This window comes from Mixophyes fleayi, chromosome 9 (genome assembly GCF_038048845.1).
Source record: "Mixophyes fleayi isolate aMixFle1 chromosome 9, aMixFle1.hap1, whole genome shotgun sequence".
NCBI lineage: Eukaryota > Metazoa > Chordata > Amphibia > Anura > Limnodynastidae > Mixophyes > Mixophyes fleayi.
In genome coordinates, this window is record NC_134410.1 from 101801312 (window position 1) to 101822403 (window position 21092).

The 21092-nt window shown below is 36.6% G+C and overlaps 1 protein-coding gene across 6 annotated transcripts in view; it reads left to right on the forward strand.

Moving 5' to 3' along the window:
• Nucleotides 1-21092, forward strand: part of DENND1A (DENN domain containing 1A) — a 525768-nt gene that overhangs the window by 312874 nt on the left and 191802 nt on the right. For all 6 annotated transcript variants that reach the window (XM_075184725.1, XM_075184728.1, XM_075184727.1 and 3 more), the window contains one exon: nucleotides 7983-8084. In XM_075184725.1, the coding sequence (XP_075040826.1) occupies nucleotides 7983-8084 (102 nt within the window). The remainder of the gene's footprint in view (nucleotides 1-7982; nucleotides 8085-21092) is intronic.

Here is a 21092-nt window from a genome sequence, read left to right on the forward strand (position 1 = left end):
TAGGTTTCAGAAACCTATGTTTCGGGAGGTTGCTAAAAGTTGAAATAATATATCTACGTTATACTTTTGCCTATCTAATGCAGTACCTTCAATAGGAGTGATGTGATGCTTGTACAAAGAGATGGTTTATTAACTACATGTGGAAAGACGTCATTATACACGCTGAAAGCACTTTATTTTAGAAATTATAAATACTAAATATCTTTACAGATTTTCAATCTGCTTTAGCATTTACTTCTAAATGAAATAATCCTATCTGTAGACAAATAACTGGTATACCTGGATTTTTGGTTTATTTTATTTCTTGAATTTTTCTAATAGATGTATCTAGAGACTGGCCAGGTGGAGTGGTTTTCAAGCTGCTGTGAAACTTTTCCATCTGCAACATTAATATGCACTTGGAGGCCCTTCACAAACTTTCTCTGTGCATTAATAGATATTTAAACGCAACAATGCAACCTGAGATGCCTTAAGACACATCCTGAAGGTCTTTTGGAATCTCTGTACTGGTTTCAAGTTCTTCTCAGAGTTTCCCTATGAGACAGTGAGTTGAGTATCACTTACCTCCTGCTTCCTTAAGATTAAAGCATTGCTCCGTTTAACCTCAACATCAGGGAATTGGGCAAGTGAGTTATAAGCCCACTCCCTGTGCCCAAATAGAAAAGGCTGGCAAGAGGATTGCATTGTTTAAGTCTAAAACCTGTTTGTGGTTGAACTGTACAATAACTTATGGGAATTAGTATACTTTTGGAAAGTAAAACAAAGATTTTTAATATATAGTGATAAAGAATAATAATGATAACTGAGTATTGTAAACATTGTTTACTTAGTACATATAGTAACTGAATAACCAACTATATGATTTCTGACAAAACTCATTTTGTAAATGCCTATATCTGTATGGGTAATGTCAACATTATCCAAGTAATCTTCTATTAGCAATGCGAACATTCTATTAACTGCATTAGACATTTTACTTGTCATTTTTTATTTAAGACAAAAGATCATTTATAGAGATTGGGCGTTGAACTAGAGTTTGGCACAATGTGTATTTAGAATTGAAATCCCCAAATTTCTGATGTGTTTTTTTTGTTTGTGCGATTAACCTTGCTTCAGAGAGCAATTAGCATAGCTGGTTCATAATTATTTTATTATTAACATTTGCAGCTCAACACAAGTGGAAGCCACCATTAATATGCACTTATATTCTGCTGTCATAGTTCCCTAAACTGGTGGGAGAGCTAAATTGGCATTGTATGGCAAGAAATAAAATAACTGCCCTTCGATTGTCAGAATAGATTTGTTTACTTAGAAAGTTATTTCATAGTCTGTTATGGATGAATGCTTCCATTAGCGTAAAGCAAAATAGTCTATTGCACTGAATTTAGTAGTTTCCAGGATTGGCTGAGTTAATATGCTTCACTTAATTTAGTGTGCACTGTTCATTAGTTACTCATTCATGCAACTTTATCAAGTCCATACATTGGGAGTTGTCCGTGGGTAATTTGGGCATCTGTCTACCACTTTCCTCCTCTTCCATCATGGCAGCCCTCCTTATCGGAGCCAGTGACCTTCCTGGTGTTCAGTTCAGGGAGGTAAGCAGGTATGCCCAACATTCTGTCTGTTCGATTGCTAGTTACTGAATTGGATTGTCGTCATGCGAAGGGCGACGACACTATTTACTTCTATAAGAAGCTGTGCTTTCCATAGACCTTTGCGGCTCAACAAATCATATCTGGCTTAATAACTTTCAAATCATGCATGGTAGAATCCTCAGATATCATCATCACCATTTATTTATATAACGCCACTGATTCCGCAGTGCTGTACAGAGAACTCACTCGCATCAGTCCCTGCCCCATTGGAGCTTACAGTCTAAATTCCATAACACACACACACACACACACAGATAGACAGACACACAGACTAGGGTCAATTTGTTAGCAGCCAATTAACCTACCAGTATGTTTTTGGAGCGTGGGAGGAAATCGGAAGAAACCCACACAAACACAGGGAGAACATACAAACTCCACACAGATAAGACATGCCCTATGAAATAAATTATCTCATACTGTTAATCTAAAATTACATGCTGTACTGAGGAACACATTTTTTTCAGGTCACATACAAGTTAATTATATAGTTTTATTTATACAGATCTACCATTGTATAGCCCTGTTGTGTAAATCAAGTCCATTGGATCATATGCCATGTTCTTGTGTGAGTCGAAGTGTATACTCATATCAATCTTTTCACACATTTGTTGTTTGGCTTTTTCCACTAGAGGACAAGTGGCTAGTAAAGGTTATAGGCCTTATGTTCTGAAATATTGTTTGTGATACCATAGACATGCAAGTGGAAGAGTCATGTGTTTGTTATATTCGCTTTGGGCAACAGAGAGCAAGACTATCACTTTCCGATGTATCTTTGATGAAATACCCACGAGGCTCTTCTTTCCTGCTCCTGTTTCAGAGAGAGATGTTTTCAAGAAGCAAAATAGCTTTAAAACATGTGACTTCAATTTTCAAAATTAATTTAACATAATGCATTGGTCAATGTGTCTGTGTTGTGTAAATCGGGGGCTGGCCTTTGTTGTGCTACTTACAAGTCTTTTGCATATTCTATTACATCATGCTGACGAGACTACTTTCACTGATGTGTGTGTTTTATGCTTTCTTTAAATGTAAGGGAGTTCATGAGTTTACAAAAAATGTTTAACAGGCAGACCAAAGTATTTTTTCTGTATGCTCTAGAAGAGACTGACACTTCATGTTTTATTTCTCGTAAAATTCAGTTCAGAGAAGAAAATAGCATTCATGGTACTACCATCGTCGGGAATCGCGGTAACACTGCTTGAAGAAGAAAAGAAGGAAAAAAGGTTCTTTAGAGCGCTTCAAATTTAATTGCCGCTCGAATTAAAATTACTATAACAAAACCAACATATCGTATAACCTCATGCAACATCTTCCAAACGTGAGAGCCCACTATAGGTAATAGGCTTACTCAATGAAGTCTTGATATCTTCACACATCATAAATTTATGATGTTCGCAGTAGAGGCGATACTTCATTGCATAACCCTATTACCTATAGGGGGCTCTCACGTTTGGAAGGTGTTGCACAAGGTTATACGATATGATGGTTTTGTTATATATACAATTCTCTGCAAATGTTTAAGGCAGGTGTGGAAAAAAATGCTGCAAAGTAAGAATGCTTTCAAAAATAGAAGTGTTCATAGTTTATTTTTATCAATTAATTAGATGCAAAGTAAATGAAGAGAAGAAAAATCTAAATCAAATCAATATTTAGTGTGACCACCATTTGCCTTCAAAACGGCATCAGTTCTTCTAGGTACACTTGCACAAAGTCAGGGATTTTGTAGGGTTATAGTCAGGTGTATGATTAGCCAATCATACCAAACAGGTGATAATGAACATCATTTTCATATGTAGGTTGAAACAGTCATAAACTGAAACAGAAACTGTTGTTTATGAGGCTTAAATATTGTTGAAGAACAGCCAATCTCTGCTGCAAATGTGAGGTTGTGGAAGACCGTTTCATGTCACAGGTCATACATCATGGCAAGACAGAATTCAGAGCAGACTGGGGTTTCAAGATGTACTGTTCAAACTCTTTTGAAGAAGCACAAAGTAACTGGCAACATTGAGGACCATAGACGTAGCAGTCGACCAAGGAAACTTAGTGCATCATATGAAAGACACATCATGCTTACTTCCCCTTGAAATGGTAAGATGTCCAGCAGTGCCATCAGCTCAGAACTGGAAGAAAACAGTGAGACCCAGGTACACCCACCTACTGTTTGAAGAAGTCTGGTCAGAAGTGGTCTTCATAGGAGAATTGCAGCCAAATAGCCATACCTTAGACGTTGAAGCAAGGTAAAGCTGCTCAACTATGCACAAAAACATAGGAACTGGGGTTCAGAAAAATGGCAGCAGGTGCTCTGGACTGATGAGTCCAAATTTGAAATATTTGGCTGCAACAGAAGGCAGTTTGTTCATCGAAGGGCTGTAAAGCGGTACAATACTGAATGTCTGCAGGCAACAGTGGAGCATGGTGGAGGTTCCTCGCAAGTTTGGGGCTGCATTTCAGCAAATGGACTTGGGAATTTGGTCAGGATTAATGGTGTCCTCAATGTTTAAAAAATACAGGCAGTTAGATATCCATTATGCAGTACCATCAGAGAGGTTTCTGATTAACGCCAACTTTATTCTGTAGCAGGACAACAACCCCAAACATACAGCCAAGAACTATCTTCAGCGTAAAGAAGAACAAGGAGTCCTGGAAGTAATGATATGGCCGCCACAGAGTTCTGATCTCAACATCATCGAGTCTGTCTGGGTTACATGAAGAGACCAGAAGGATGTGAACAAGCCTACATCCACAGAAGATCTGTGGTTAGTTCTCCAAGATGTTTGAAACAGCCTCCCTGCCGAGTTCCTTCAAAAACTGTGTGCAAGTATACCTAGAAAAATTAATGCTGTTTTGTAGGCAAATGGTGGTAACACCAAATATTGATTTAATTTGATGTCTCTTCTGTTCATTCACTTTGCATTTTATTAATTGCTAAAAATAAACTATGAACACTTCTATTTTTGAAAGCATTCTTACTTTGCAGCATCTTTTGTACATACATGATAAATATATTGTAAAAAAAAAAAAGAAGACATTTTAAACAATTATAATTAATTCTTTGGAAAGCCCATGTGAAGAACAGATAACCTGCTAGTGCGTTTGTGTGTGTGTTTCCTGTTAAATAGACACAGCTACGCACCTCCTGCTTGGTACTCCTACTTACCCACCGTCCTGTAATATTCTGGAGACTTGACATTTTTGGGGGGAAAGCAAGCCATTGTCCTACATCCTGTCCACTTCCTAATGAAGTTGGCATGATGAGGGCCCTGGCTGACACGTTTCGCTGCAATCTCCCTTGTCTGTGCGGCAAAATGAAGTGATCAAGGTGGACGCCTCCCTACTGACTTGAATTTCAGCTCCTGGATGGTAGAGAAGATAGACCTTAGTGCACCTCTAATCCCAATTGTGATATGTTTACTGGACATGGCTATAAAGTGTTTGCATTTTAAATCATCCAGCTAAATAAATATTAGCAACAAAAAATCCCGCATATTAAGAAATGAAAACAAAAATTGAACTAAATATACAGAATGAGAGAAATTGTACCGAACTATTGGTCAGTGTTGAAAAATAGGGAGTTTTTCCAGGAGAAAAAAATCCAGGTTTTGGTACTATCCTTGAAAATTAAAGACATTGGGTAACTAAGCACATAAATAATGTGTGAATTGTCAAGATCAGTAACACATAATTGGTATAAAAAAAAATAAAAAATGAATTGTATCAATCACACTGTGAAAGTGATCTTGTACTTTATTATTACTTATTTTTATTTTAGTATTTTGTATGTAATCATACAGTGACTGTACATTCATGCTTCAGTCTATTAATATTCACTGATGCCGAAAGGCAGAGCTACAATCATGTATTCATGTTGTTGTGGGATCTCAATACCGCCCCCCCCCCCCCCCCCCCCCAATACCTTAGTTCCTTGATTCTCCCTGACTGACAGGTCTCATACCGTACTTCCTTCATGTCTGCTGTAACTGCCTAAAGGGTTTAGTCTAAGACATTCTGAGCTGGATAAAAGGAACTAAGTGATACTAACGGAAGGTACAGTGTTGTCTTTTTATGCTATCACCCTCTCTTCCCAACTGGTATGTTCTCTTTACAAATGCACACTAATTATATTAATTCAGCTAGAATACTGCCTCATTAGGCTAACTTCTTAAAACACAGGCCAAATCTGCCACTATAGAGAAGGGATGTTCTAAAGACAGTAACTTCGTTCAATGCATATCTGGTGGCAGGGAGTGGGGTAATATAACCACTGCATTAGAACCATGTGAGGCTATTCTACAGTAGTATCAGTACTGTGTGCTGGCATCATTACTCCAGTGATCTGTCTCACATGTGAGCCATCTGAAAATACACACATCATCTGTTTCTGTTAAATTACTTATGACAAAAGGCACATTGTGCTTGGTTATAAAAATATATTAATGAATACTGTGCTATGTAGTTTATCTATTATTCTATGACTTTGATCAGAATAAAATGTCTTATCTCACATTATTTAACATTACATTATCTGCTTGGGAATTATTAATATGTAGCCAATTCTGAAAAGACTTTGTACTTTGTGGCATTGCCATGATCAGAAGTCCCAGGGCCAACTTTCTCCTTTATTTCTATTGTGTGTATTGATCTTTAAACTAACCAGGCAATTTAAGGAACCAGGAATTAGGTTTAAAAATAATTATGCTAAGCGGGTTTGTTTTAACTTTCTGTTCATCTTTGCATGTTCAGTGATATCTGAATGGAGAATCTTATTTATATATACATTTGCATGTACTGTATTACTATGGCTGGGCATTGCTGTCTTGCTTACCCTGTAGTAGCAATTCAAAAAGTCCACTTACTTAGCAGTGCCTATTGGTAACATGTAAATGACTCATTTATTAGACAGGGGTGTACCCTTATTTTACCCTTGGCTTATCAATAAGTCTTTCGGAGTGTGGAAGGAAACAGGATCTCTCAGAGGAAACTAACACAAACATGGGGGAGAACATAATAACTTCACACAGATAGGGCCCTGGTTGGGTTTGAACCAATGATCCCAGCACAGACAACATTGCTAACCACTGGGCCACCATGCTTCCTTCTACAAACATCATCTGATTATTATATATAGAGAGCGCAGGGCTTGTGTTACTGAGACGTGAAAGTTTTTCTGCAGGTTTGGTCATTTTTTACCTGGCATACATTTAAGATGTGAGTGTACCCCAAATTGCTAGTCCAAAACATTCCAAATGTGATATGTCATTGAGTATAATTCTGGCTGGTGATGATCATCATCAACTTATGTGTGTGTCTTGAGCCATCAAGTAAGGTGGGCCTTTCCCAATTCTATATGTTATTTTTACTCATTGAACAACCAAATCTGAACAATTTGGTAGAATGACCAGACCGCCATAAGTCACCTATTGTGTTTCTAACTATAGGTAACCTGTGGCTCTGCATGCTATGGGTTGCGGCTAAAAAATAGCTAGAATTCACTGCTTGCCTACTTCTGATATAAGCTGGTAAAGAAATTTGCTAATTCATTAGCCTGACATGCTTTAATAATTCTGCTTATCTGTTTCTGAGAGTATATTCTGGATGATATTCACCTATGCTGTGCTTTGTTGTTTCTTAAATTGAGGAGCTTTAAGAATACAAAACGCTAGAAAGTATTTAAATAAGAAGGCACTTACAGGTTTAAATATGGATTCTTCATTCAGCTTTAAAGTATCAGACAGTCTCTTAGACAATAATACCAACTGTGGCATGTGTAACATGGGGCTAGTGAAGATCATTAAATGCAAAAACAATTTTGTTTGCTTATAGTGGCTACCACCATAGTGGCTATTCATATTGTGTATGGCAGACCTGGCCAACCTGTGGCTCTCCAGGCGTTGTGAAACTACAAGTCCCAGCATGCTCTGCCAACTTTCAGCTGGCTATTTACAGGCAAGACATGCTGGAGAGCCACAAGTTGGCCAGGCAAGGTCTATATCTGGAATATCCTTGCAAAACATTAGTTAGTGGATTAGGGTACTAGCCTCACATTCCCAATGAACGTGACCATGAATCTGTATTCTAATTAGACTATTGGCAATTATCTATAATGGACATTATCCAAGGAAGCCTAAAAAATGATCCAGGTAATTTTCTGAATTGATATGTGACATACAGTATACATTATATTATAGAAAATATCTTTCATAGACAGTAATAGCAATAGTGATGCTATTAAATTGTCTGTAATACAATGGTTAAAGCAGTCACGGATGCATTTGTTGTCAGGCGTTTGTACAGGGTTGTAACCTTGTCCTTGTTTTTTGCTTTCAGAAAGTGAAGGTTATGAGTCTGGAGGATGTGGTGGTTCTGAACGTAGACACTAACACTTTGGAGACTCCATTTGATGACCTGCAGAATCTACCCAGTGAAGTGGTCAGTATATAATCCTTATGGTTGATTTGTCAAGTTGAGTGTGATGTCTAAGAAAAACTTGTGGCAAATTCAAGCCTCTGTGAAAAAAATATCATCCTACATTCACACATCTATCACATACAAAAGTAGGTATGAGAAACCTAAAATAGAGCACTCGCAAAACATTTGACTCACAGTCTATAAATACTGTACTGCTATACCCGAAAGAATAAACACATACTAGTTATACAATGTCAATAGTAGATATTTAAAGGAGAAAACGAGAATCCTTTTTGACACTGTTTTTAATATGTTGTATACAATTGAGCCTGCAATTAATATTTTTAAAACAAATGCACAGTTTTAAATCTTTATACTTTTTTTCCTAATAAATTGCAAATTTATATGATATGCTTGTTAGTGATTTGACAATTTCAGCCCATTACTTGTGTTATGATTACAAGACTGCACAGAAAATAATGATCATTGTCATTGTTTATTTATAAGGCACCTGAATAATCTGCGGTAGCGGGTAGTGATTAAACAAATCATGCCTAAAACATAGCAAGTACATACGAGGTAAAGAACACCTATGAAAATCTATTCCCATATATGGGAAATAGAACAACTAAAAATAATGAAATCATGATTATTTATATTCAACACATATATAAACAATTAATAATTCAATACTGTCATTTTATGGTAGTCTTTAAAAAGCTAGTAAAACCATTTTGGTCATTGGCATATATCAATACCTGTGCATTATTGAGCGAAATAATGTACCTAATTTTAGTCCTCCTGAGCAGACTTACAGCTCACCGTTCTGCTGCAGGTCTGTGGGACTCATACTGTCACACAAAGATGCAAGACGGGCAGGTAACTTTCCTGGACTCTGTGACAGTGCATAATGATACAATGACATGTTTTATAGTAGCTCCTTACATTAAATAAAATGTGCCTGGAGGGTAAGATTGGATCAGGTCAGCCACGCATGAAATGTAGTTCAAATCATGGCCCAGGGAGGAAACCCAAATGGTACTATCTCCTGGCTGTTTTTAATGGGGGAGACCATATTTAAAGATCAGTTTATCATTTATGGGTACTAGAGGCATAAAAATGGAAAAATCTGTGAGCAAATAAATCCTAAATCTGTCCTGAATACTTGGCTCCAGACACTGGAAAAATTGCTTACAAGAATGGTTCATTTCTATCGGGAATCTTTCTAGGACAGTACAAAATTATGAGATAAACTAACAAGATCACTGCCCTCCTCCTTCCATTAGTCCTGTATCGTTAGCCCCTGCCCCCTCCCATTCCCCTTCCTCTATAATCTCATGCTTTTTCACACTCTTAAAATAAAATGGTCATAATATTATTATTGTTACCATTTATATAGCGCCACTAATTCCACAGCGCTGTACAGAGAACTCAGTCAAATCAGTCCCTGCCCCATTGGGGCTTACAGTCTAAATTCACACACACACACACACACACACACACACACACACACACACACACACACACGAGATACACAGACAGGTCAATTTGTTAGTGGCCAATTAACCTATCAGTATGTTTTTGGAGTGTGGGAGGAAACCGGAGCACCCAGAGGAAACCCACACAAACACAGGGAGAACATACAAACTCCTCACAGATAAGGCCATGGTCAGGAATTGAACTCATGACCCCAGTGCTGTAAGGCAGAAGTGCTAACAACTTAGCCACCGTGCTGCCCATATTTTTCCTATACCTTAGTTCTCCTTTATTTAGCCATCTTAAGATATTTCATATTAGACTTTGGTACTCTCTATTTTACTTGTATGGTTTTTTATTTACAATTCATATACATTGTTATATGTTCTTGTTATATGATTGACCAACAAAAATAAAGAATTATGAGGAAAAAAAAGGCCAATGGGAAGCTGAAGTTTTTTTGTTTAGAGTTCAGTTCTCTAGGTAAAGAAATGCTTTTTACAAATTGGAGATTTCTAGTCTCCCACACAGGGTTAAGGGCTTGTGATCTCATACAGGCATATAACAGTAATGCTTTATCATTTGATCTTTTTGTCCTTTAATAGATCTGCTGTATAAGAGTTGCATTGGGACCTATAGCTGTTCTATTTGGTGGGGTGTGCAAGGGTAATTAATTAATCTTTATTTTTTTTAGCAAAGCTGTAGTGGTAAAACGTAATAAATATTTCCCCTCATGTTTCACATATTGTATATAAAATACACTCTTTGGGTTTAGCTTTTGATAGATGATAAAAATATTTTAAATTGTATGAACTGTTTAGCTGTCTTTATTACAACATTTATCTATTGCTTTGATAGCCTAATGTGCTCCATTGACCTCATGTTGAGCTTTGTAACATTGTAACAACAGATTCAATATAAAGCTATCCAAAGCATTGCAACCCAATAACTGATATCAGGAAATTGGTCTGGTATCATATCGTGAGTAACTCTAAAATGACTCAGATGCCTGATAATAATTTGATGAGTATTGTTCATCCAATCAGAAGATGTTCGCTGTTGGCCTGACTGCACTAATAGGTGCCACAGGGCAGGATCTTTTCCTCTGTGTGTGGCCAAATCGGACATTGAATTTGACAATCTGAGCGGCAGTATGCACGGCGTGGCACTAAACTTTAAAGCTCAAAGGAAAATATATTTTAAGGAGAAACCCAACAAATTCATCAAATAACTTTCACTTAGACATTCATGAACGGTGTAGCAGACACCTGCATATTATTTCCATTTTACCTTTTAAGCTATTCTGTGCACACAAGACAGAGACCTTTGTTTTGTCCTCGCATTTTGATTTTAATAGATAAAAAAAAGAGCAACATTCAGCTGAAATCCTTAAAATAAAGCCAATATAGCAAGAGGCTCAGTACTACACACATGTTTAAGGAGTGAGCTCTCTCCCTATATAATTTATGCTTTATTAATGACAAGGTTGCCAGTTGCTCTTTTTCATATTACATATAAATATTTATAATTCTTGCATAGTATATGGAGTTTTCCTAGACGCGTGTGGGTAGTTTTTGCTCTCCTGTTATGTCAGTGTTCTTTTCTTTCAAGGCCTTTTCTTTTCACTCAATTTCCCAGGCAAATTGTGTAGAATAACTCAATATTAATCAGGCTCCTATGTTCCTACATATTCTTATTGTGCTCTAAGACTGGCTGGTGCTTTATTCAGTTCCTAATGTACCTCTGCAAATGGGCTTGAGTGATGCTGTTGGTTAAATGCTTTTCATTTGCTAAGACAAAGTTGGAACAGTTTTGCTTGCGGTGGTATCGATGCCACCTGCTTCTGAAGTACTCTTAATTAATAGATCAAAGCTCGGGTACACGGGCTGCAGAATATACAGACCGAAGAAGGTAACAGCTCTTTGATCTGTAACACGCTGTGTTTCGGTTGGAGGAAGGTTTTTTTATATATTTATTTTTTATATACTCATCTGTTGTTTCACATTAATTTATCCTTAAGGAAAGAGGATTGATTGTTAGTTGAATTAATTTAACTCTTTATTGTTATGCTGACCTGAAACTCTTGAGCTACCATTAAAAGTAAATATATATATATATATATATATATATATATATATATATATTTATTTGTGTGTGTGTGAAGAGAGAGGCTCTGCTGCCACCCACTAAACAGGTAGTCCCACTGTGAATGTATAAATCTCCTCCTCTTGAATCATAATTAAATATATCATCCTGCAGAGCAAATGTTGTTTTGTGCATTTTGGGCATGACTGTGCCCAGCCCATATTTAGCTGAGAACACGCTGATCCGCCCAGCTTTTACCATAAGAGGATGAAAACTGATGAACCCATAGACACTATGATCTTGACAAACACGTCCATGAGCATCCCACGCCTTTTTGTGGAGAGACTGGCACATAATGCGACAGAGCACAGTTGCAAAAATCATATCAGAATTTATCATTTTAAATACATTGGCTTTTATAGACCATACTTGGTTTGTCTTGTGTGCAAGGGAATTAAAGTAGTAGCTGATAGCACCTAAACGGAGGCTCTTAGATCAAGGCATTTAGCAAGGTGCACAAGCTCAAATTAGGAATAAACCTCTTTGAATTGTCTAGAACTCTTATGTGTATTACATGCCTCAATCCACCTATCATTCATAACAAAATGTTTTGCTATTCACATACCTTAAACTTTGTCGCGTGGCAAAAGAGGAAACACATCTGTTCTCTTTTTGTGCTCTGTCAATATGCAGATGACCCCCAAGTTACTGGAAGGGTTGTGAATGCTTTATGCGAGGCTCCAGAAAAGGTAGTACAGAAAACGTTTGTTTGGAAGCTTGACAGCTAAACCATGCTGCTTAATTGTTAATTTTAAACTGTACATTCCACTCTGTTCAACAGACAGTAACAATGATTTTAATTGTAATATTGTTCCTGCAAAATCAATTATACAGAAGCGACACTTTGATTAAACACTACTATATGAAAAGAGTATATATAATACAAGCAGAGCCACCCAACATTGCGCGGGTCTGATAATGTAATGTTTTTATATATTAGCAAGTTATTTGGTAAATAGACCAAAACTTTATTTTAAAGTTACACTTTAATTTTGAAAAAAAATGTAATTGTCACAAGATTTGTTGGTTTGTCGTGTTGTTGTTATGTCGAGGTTTTACTTCAAGCAGTCAACAAATGTTTACAACCAAAAATGATGATCTCAATATTTGTCGCTTTGTGGTCTACTTTCATAGTTGTTACAGGACAATGTATTGAACCTTGATAGCTGATAGTTCAATATCTGTAAATAAAAATAAAAAAAAACATCTAGTGTGAAGTTAAAATGTTAAGTTTAATATCCTTATTTATTAAGGGATAATGTATAACTAACTATACACTATATTCTTGTGTTCTTACTTTCTATATCTGATACTCAAAACCATGAATTACAATAAGTTTGCTGAAAAAAACATTACATTATTTTATTTTTTTAGCTTGTACCAATAGTTAGCAATAGATTTGCAGTAAATGTCAGAAAATTACCATGCATGTAATAACAGATATTATAACAGGTATTGATTATCAAGAGTACAATAATAATAATAACTAGGATATTAGCAGTCACCAATGAGTATTCTGCCCTCGGTCTGACATTTTTATTTGTCAGCAGAACTCTTTGGTGACGCTTAATATCCATATAATTTACATTAGGGTTACATCTTCTCATTCTCTAACAATATGGTGTACAATATGGTTTATCTGTGCCCCCACTTGATTAGTTGCAATAAATACGGTATTTTATACAACATATAATTACATTATTTTTTTTTAAGAAATAGGAAATATAGTGCAGATACTTCACTGCAAACAATTTAAGCTTTTGTGCATCTATTAAAAAAAAAAAAATCAATTCTTGTAGATAACAATCCCTCATAATAACCCCACTCTCTGTTCCCTTTACAACCTGTTTGCTGTTCTGTATGCTGTTAGAAGGTCCAGAGGTCTTGGAAGGTTTGTGTAGCCCCCTGTGAAGAGCAGTTCTTGTTACTCCTCTGGGGAACAGTTCCAGCCGCAGAATAATGGGATAACTGTCTGCAACCTTAATTTGATTTGGAAGAGGAAACGATTGCCCTCTAAGAGACACACATGGACTCACATCTTACTTAATAGAACAGTCCAGCGTTTTCATTGTGTCATACTATTGCACTTTTTACATTTTCTAAATGCATTTTTTCTTCTTAATGTGAAACAAACCACAGCACAAAGGCATGAGTGACTCATTGCCCGGTCACACATCTTGGCGACTAAACTTTTTCCAGCAGCATGATCCCACTATCCCCTGACCACAGCAGGCATGGCTCCCATTAGACCTCTCAACGTATTGTCCTTTAAAAAATAGAATGTGCATTAGCAAAGAAAAATAAACCACATCTCGGGGAAATGCGACATTTAATCTTTTATTTATCACCCAGGCTGCCAAAACAGCTACATTTCCTCCCAGACCTTTAACAAGATTTAAGGATTAATAGACAAAAGTACCTTTCCATTTGCTTAATGGTGAAATATGAGCTTCTTGTGTGTCTTTTTTTTTCAAGCTTTTTACGTTTAGTAGTGTTAGAAAAAGGTGGGTTTTGCTTGTGGCATCTAGAATAAAGAACGAAGGCAAAGCCACCACAAAGTGGCTTTATTTCCATTCCTCCTCTCTTGTATATCCAAGATCAGATATGAATTCAGCAGACAAATCCATACATAGTGTTCTAGATATCCTGTCGCTGTTTAGGATGTGCAGCTGTGTCATCTGATTGTGGATATTTTAAGACATCAGTGGGGGTCTCTTTATGGAATAGAGAAAGACCTAAATCTACGGAAAGTGGAGCTTTTGCCAGATTTAGGAATTTTTCCCATTTATAAAAGCCCCCAGGCTGTTGAAGGCTATCGCCGGGTATTGACGACGGTAACCTTCGCTGGGGGCCTCTGGGGAAGCCTAATTTACAACATCTATGGATAGCAATAGTCAAGGGTCCTTTAAGCAAAAAAAACCTATTTTTTATTGAAAATTAAATAAAGTTATTTTATTTTGTTTTTTGGTTTGTTTAATTATATCTTTTTGTAATGTTTCTGGAATTTGAACTCCATCAGCGTGATCATGCTTGGGGGTCCCTTCACCGGATTTACAAACCTCTTAGCACCGCCAATAATTATCGCTGAGGAGCTGTGCTGGTGACAGGTTATTGATAAGATTTTTATATTGCTGCAACAAGCAGCAATTGAAAATCTTTATTTTGTAAAGGTCTTGATAAATAGAACCTTCAGTCTGCAGAAAGAACTTTTAACATAGTTTTAACATCAGTGAAACCGATTCACACAGCCCAGACTTGGCCTTTCAGTTCCACTTAGTGAACAAAAAATATATATAAATAAATTGTTAAAAAAATTGTTTAAAATATAAAAACTAACAGTATTTTTAAAATATTTACACGCAAAAAAATGCTTAGTTCAAAGAATTGTATGATTTTCTTGTGTTATTGCTATCTTGTGGTGGCAATAGCACGTTACTCGTACTTCATTGATCCTTGTTACATGGGCTTATCTAGGAAGTTATTGCTGGAGAGACCCGGAGGTGCTGTACCACATTGATGTATAGGGAGAAACCCCCTTTTCGACAGACATATGGTGTTTTACTCTTTTGTTAAATAGAAGCCTTGATTTCTCAACTCATTAGCGCTTAGGATCTAGGAGACATCTGTATTCATTGGGGAAAGCAATAGCCTTTTGTGAAGCCACAGAAAAACTCAGCTGCATGCCACTAAAAATCCGATAGAGAACAGAATTAGTCGGCCTAAACTAGTAAATAAATTATGCAAATCTTAAATAATAAAAAAAAGTTTGCCATATACATTTATAAATGCTGGTAAGTATCTGTGGACTGTCTGATTGTAGCTATAGAATGTACCTGTGGACTGTCTGATTGTAGCTATAGAATTGTATTTAAAAGTGAATCACAGTTCAACATAATTGTGATCAATGTATTAAAATAATTTATATACAGCCATGTGAAAAAGAGCGTACATCCTTTTGCCATTTGTGTTTTTACATATAAGGACAAAACTAAAAATCATCTATTCCTTACAATTTGATAATTCTAATTTAATGTATCGCATACACAACATAGTATAAACAAAAAAATATAATGTATCCACTTTATGCGCTCCACGGCTGCAAGCTGCCAGAAACTTTTCTAATTAGTGTACACACTCTAATACCATAAATAGAAAAGATCCAACGCTACAGTGTATTCCAATCTATGTCTAGAAATATAAATAAACATAAAAATACTTATATTATTCTCGTAGGCTTGGTTCTGTTCTAGGGTATCTTCATTGTCCAGTGTTAGTCCGTCATATGGCATGTAATATAAAATACAAAAATATACATAGTGCAAAACTGCTTTATACTTTAAATTGTATATATATGTATATGTGTATATAATTAATATATATATATATATATATATATATATATATATATATATATATATATATATATATAGAGATAGATAGATAGATATATCCACTTCATATAGTGTTCCAAATGATCCTAAATAGTTGTCAGTGGACTCGTACCCAGCAAATTCTTTAAAAGTGACCCAAAAACCAGTGTCTTTATCCAAGGAGCTTGGTGAAATAGTTGTTACCATGCAAACATCTACCGTGTATTCACTGTGCCCCTCCCTTCCGGTGGGATTCCTACCAGAGATTGAATAATAACAGGCCCTCAGAAAGTTCCTTGTTCTTCTACTTTAGTTCAGGGGGATATTCTTCCACGGACAAAAGCAAATATGGAAAATAAAAGGAAATATCCTAGCGTGATATTTTGTTGTGTTTGTTTTTACAAATGACCTCACATTTTCATCCTGAATACATTGGTATAAAGAGGAGTTCATGGTGGACTTAAAATGTAAAGGTCATATGGGTACAAAACACCCGCAAATCATCACCCCTCCATCATTGTGACTGGCGCTTGGTATGAGGTGCTTGTGGCGATACACTGTGTGTGGTTTGTGCCAAACTTGGCATACAACTTGACCTTTGTACCAGCTGTCCAGAGGGCATTTTTGCAGAAGTTTTGTATTTCATTTACATACCAGTCTACAAACATATGCTGTAGTGGTATGTATTTGTGAAGAGAGGGACCTTTCTCCTGGCTACACTTCCATCCAAGCCATATTCATTCAGTCTTTCTCTGATGGTAGAGTCATGAACTTTAATATTTACAATGGTGACCGAGCCCTGCAAATCAATCAATGTAGTGTGCGATTTCTTGGAACGTCATATGGTCTAATCTTTGGGTTATTTTACTTGGATGTCTACTCCTGGCAAGATTGACAACTTTTTTGAATGTTCTCTAAGTAAGTAATATTTCTCAGTATAGAATAATGGACTTAAATTTGTTTAGAAATGTCCACATATCCCTTTCCATATTGTTAAACCGCAACAATTTCTTGTCTGAGATCTTTGAAGATGTCTTTTCTCCTTGTGAACAGAAACCCAAATAATCCAGACTGAACTGCCAAAGTCTTTGCTTCTATATAAAGGTTGTAGCACTTCCTGAAGATCAAATAATCAGCCTCAAATATTCTTATTTGCTATTGTTTATTCATGTATGATGCAGTAATTGTGAGAATCCATTTTCACACATTAATAATGACAAAACAAAATTTGTTATTGGGTATTTGTCACATGAACTAGATATCTAAAAGTTTGACTTTCTAGATCAGGGTTGTCCAACCCGCGGCCCAGCACGCCTGTAAATGTGGCCCAGAAGGAGTTTTGGTTGTGGCAAGGGGGCAGCACTGTTAATGGAAAAAAAAATCCTGCAAAAAAAAGAAAAGAAAATACTTACCTTGCGGTCACGTCAGCTGGTACTCCGGCTCCCTCCCTTGTCTCCTCCTCCGTGAGGTGCTTGCAGTGAATGTCGGGCGTGATGTCATCATGCCCAACATCCATTGCGGAGCGCAGCACAGAGGAGTCACCCGCGCGAGAAGAACAATCAGAAGCACAGAATTGGAGAAAAGAAGAGAAGAGGACAGGAGAACAAGCCAATTAAAAGGTAAGTTAAGGGGGATTTTTTTATTATTATTTCAAGTGAATAAAAGTCACCTGGTCCTGGAGCATCATGGACCTTATCTCCCTGCTACATACTTCTACTTGTAATACTAATGGGGCATTATATATTATTCTCTTTGGCCCATTATAAGTTGTTATCCCTTAACTAACATAGTGGTGTAATTAGCAAAACAGGTCACAATTTTGGGTCACAGTGATGTATATGTCAGGTACCGCAGGCCTGGTCAGGGCACCCTGATATACAATAAATATATATATATATATATATATATATATATATATATATATATATAATCACTTTTTTTCTCATATCTATATGTTAACTATATTTTCTATGGTTTTTTGGATGATCAGCTATCGTTATTGTTAGTGTATCTTATGTGCGGCCCAAACCAACTCGTCGTCTTCCAATGTGGCCCAGGGAAGCTAAAAGGTTGGACACCCCTGTTCTAGATGATTAAGTGTATCCTAATAGTTATAAACAGGGATCTGAAAGAAGGTGTACTTTAACTCTTGGTTGTAGTAGTGTGTTTAGAAGAAGCCATCCGTGTTGAAGTGTCCCCAGCTTTCTACTCTTTCCCAGCTTGCAGAGTTCAGGGCACCTTCCACTTCCTAGGTCACCACTAAGTATGTGTTAGATGGACTAAACAGATTTAGACAGTGACGAGCGCTCACCTTCCAGAAACAGATGTAGTGTTGGTAATGTGCCTTTCAAGGAATCCACTCTTACACCAGTAATCCTCTTTCAAGGGCAATAAAAAGCCAGAGAGGAAATGAAAGACAAGCTGGCTGTTGTGAGGATCACAAGTTCAGAAGTTACTCTAGGGCTTAAGTTAAATGGGTAATTTATAAAGAGGCAATATGTTCAATTTCCTTGTTTTAGGCATGTTAAACAGAGAGGCTGTGATCTGAGGGATGGGTTCTGTCCTGAAAGGTTTATAGAGGCAGTATAAGATTATTCTGTATACCTCAGGAAAGTTTCCTGTTCATCTGATCAGCTTGATTATTTTGATTGAGACATATAGAGAATAGCTTGACTGAATCCCAGCAGGGGCGTTATAGGGGATGTACACCTAATAATATTTTTCACATAGGCTTGTGGTCCCTTGACTAGCAGGACCTCCCACCCCTTGAGACTCCATCATTCCAGACGTATAACCATCTGCAATGCTGCTAGGAGAACTCAGACAGGGACAGTATACACGTATAGAATAGAATGTTGGGGAATCTATTGAGATGTGCCACCTAGTGGCTGGGTTTCCAAATGCAGAAATCAGTCTGGTCCCAAAGAATTAGCTGTATAATCCTTAGAAATGATATGAGCATGTGTTTGCACAAAAAAACAATTTGCTTATGTTGACTTAAGTGGGAGATACTATCTAATCTAATAATCGTCCAAAAATTACAACGCACAGGTTCTCCCTGTGGTCACAATGTAATGAAAAGTATGCGATTGTTTCTTATCCTCTGCCAAGCAGTGACAACACATCAGAGCATCTATGCTTGGTTCATCAATAAAGCTGTAAAACAAATATATATTGTTAAATTTGTTTTCCAGTATTCTGTCCTTTTAAACTACGTAGTATCTGGGTAAGTGTGCACAACTAGAGTGGTTTTTAAATTATATGCAGCACAGAAGTCTTGAATGTTAAATAAAACCCCTACAGTTTTTTTTTCTTAATGACAAATAAAAAGACTGTACTTTATAACATAGTATTCACCCATTTTGGGAAAAATTTTGTGGTCACTGGAGTCCACTTATGTATGCTTAAACTGAATCATCAATTTCAACATAAATACACTTGTCTGTGAGACGTCCCACAGTTGGTTGGTGCATTGCCAAATAAGAGCATGACCAAGAAGTGCAAAGAACTTTTAAAGCAAAATGCAAAAAAAGATTATTTAAAAGCACCACTCAAGGGAAGGCTATAAGGAAATTTCAAAGACTTTAGATTTCACAATTTCCCCAGCACTGTCCGTTTTGTCAAAAAGAAATGGAGGGGACACGGCAGAATTGTGAATTTGCCCTCAAAAGCAAAGCAACCATGTGAGAAGAAAGTGGAAGTGAGAGGGAGCCCCCAAAAGGACTATAGAAACTGTAACATAGTTTATAGTCTTCTGTGGCATATATGAGAGAAACTGCCCGTGGTCCAACACTAACCTGACTATTTCACAATTGGAGCAAGATTCCATTGTCTCATAAGCCAAAGATTGAACGGATACCCTCTAAACTATGCACTATGTTTGCAACAAGCTTAACGCTGTGCATCAATCCAAGGACACTATTTCTATCATGAAGAATATTGAGAAGAGAAAATTCCTTTGGGGATACTAATTTAATTTAGGCAATAGAAAACTTACCTAGGTAGAGGGAAAAGAGGATGGAGCAAAACAGACAAATCATGGAGAAACCCTGCAGTCTGCAAGAGACTTCGGACTTGGGAGTATAGATGTATATTTTAGGAGGACAGTGACCCAAAGCATACAGCAAAAGCTACATTCGTGTGGCTTAAATACCAAAAAATAACAATTTCCTGGAGTGGCCCAGATCTTATTTCCATTGAGAATCTACGTAATAATCAGAAAATTGCTCTTCACCAACGGTGTCCACCCATCCTTATGGGCAAAAATTGCAATTTCGAGATGTGTACACTTAGGGCTAGATTTACTAAGCTGCGGGTTTGAAAAAGTGGGGATGTTGCCTATAGCAACCAATCAGATTCTAGCTATCATTTTGTAGAAGGTACTAAGTAAATGAAAGCTAGAATCTGATTGGTTGCTATAGGCAACATCCCCACTTTTTCAAACCCGCAGCTTAGTAAATCTAGCCCTTAGTGTGAAAAAAGCTGGTGTATATTTATCAATTGTAGCTAAACATATTTACACCAACAATTAAAATAAGCGGTGAATATGTAATCATTTATTGTCTGGTTTTTTTTTTGTGACTAGTTTACAAATAATAGATGTATTTTTTTTTTTACTTTCCTTAGTGTGTTTGTCTGATTAGTAGTGAGTATTCCAAAATAAATACATATTGATTACATGATGTAAGAAAATAAACTATGAAAAATCCCAGAGGTTTAAAACATTTTATATAGCCACTGTACATAAGAACCAACACACCACCACTACAAATATGCCCTCTTTTTAAGTTGTCACATTGATGAGCTTTCACATTCTCTATAAAGCCTTCATTGAGACAAATTTACATTATCTTTTATAGATATCTCAGTGTTGCCAGAGTATTGCTGTAGATATGTTGATAGTTAATGTTTGTATGTAATACTGTAGCAGACACATCTACGTCATAAATGATACTGAAATACTTTGAAGACCACCATAAAGAAGTACAGTGTGAATTACAAGTTCAGAAGAGGATGAGTTTCAGGGCTTTCATTTCTC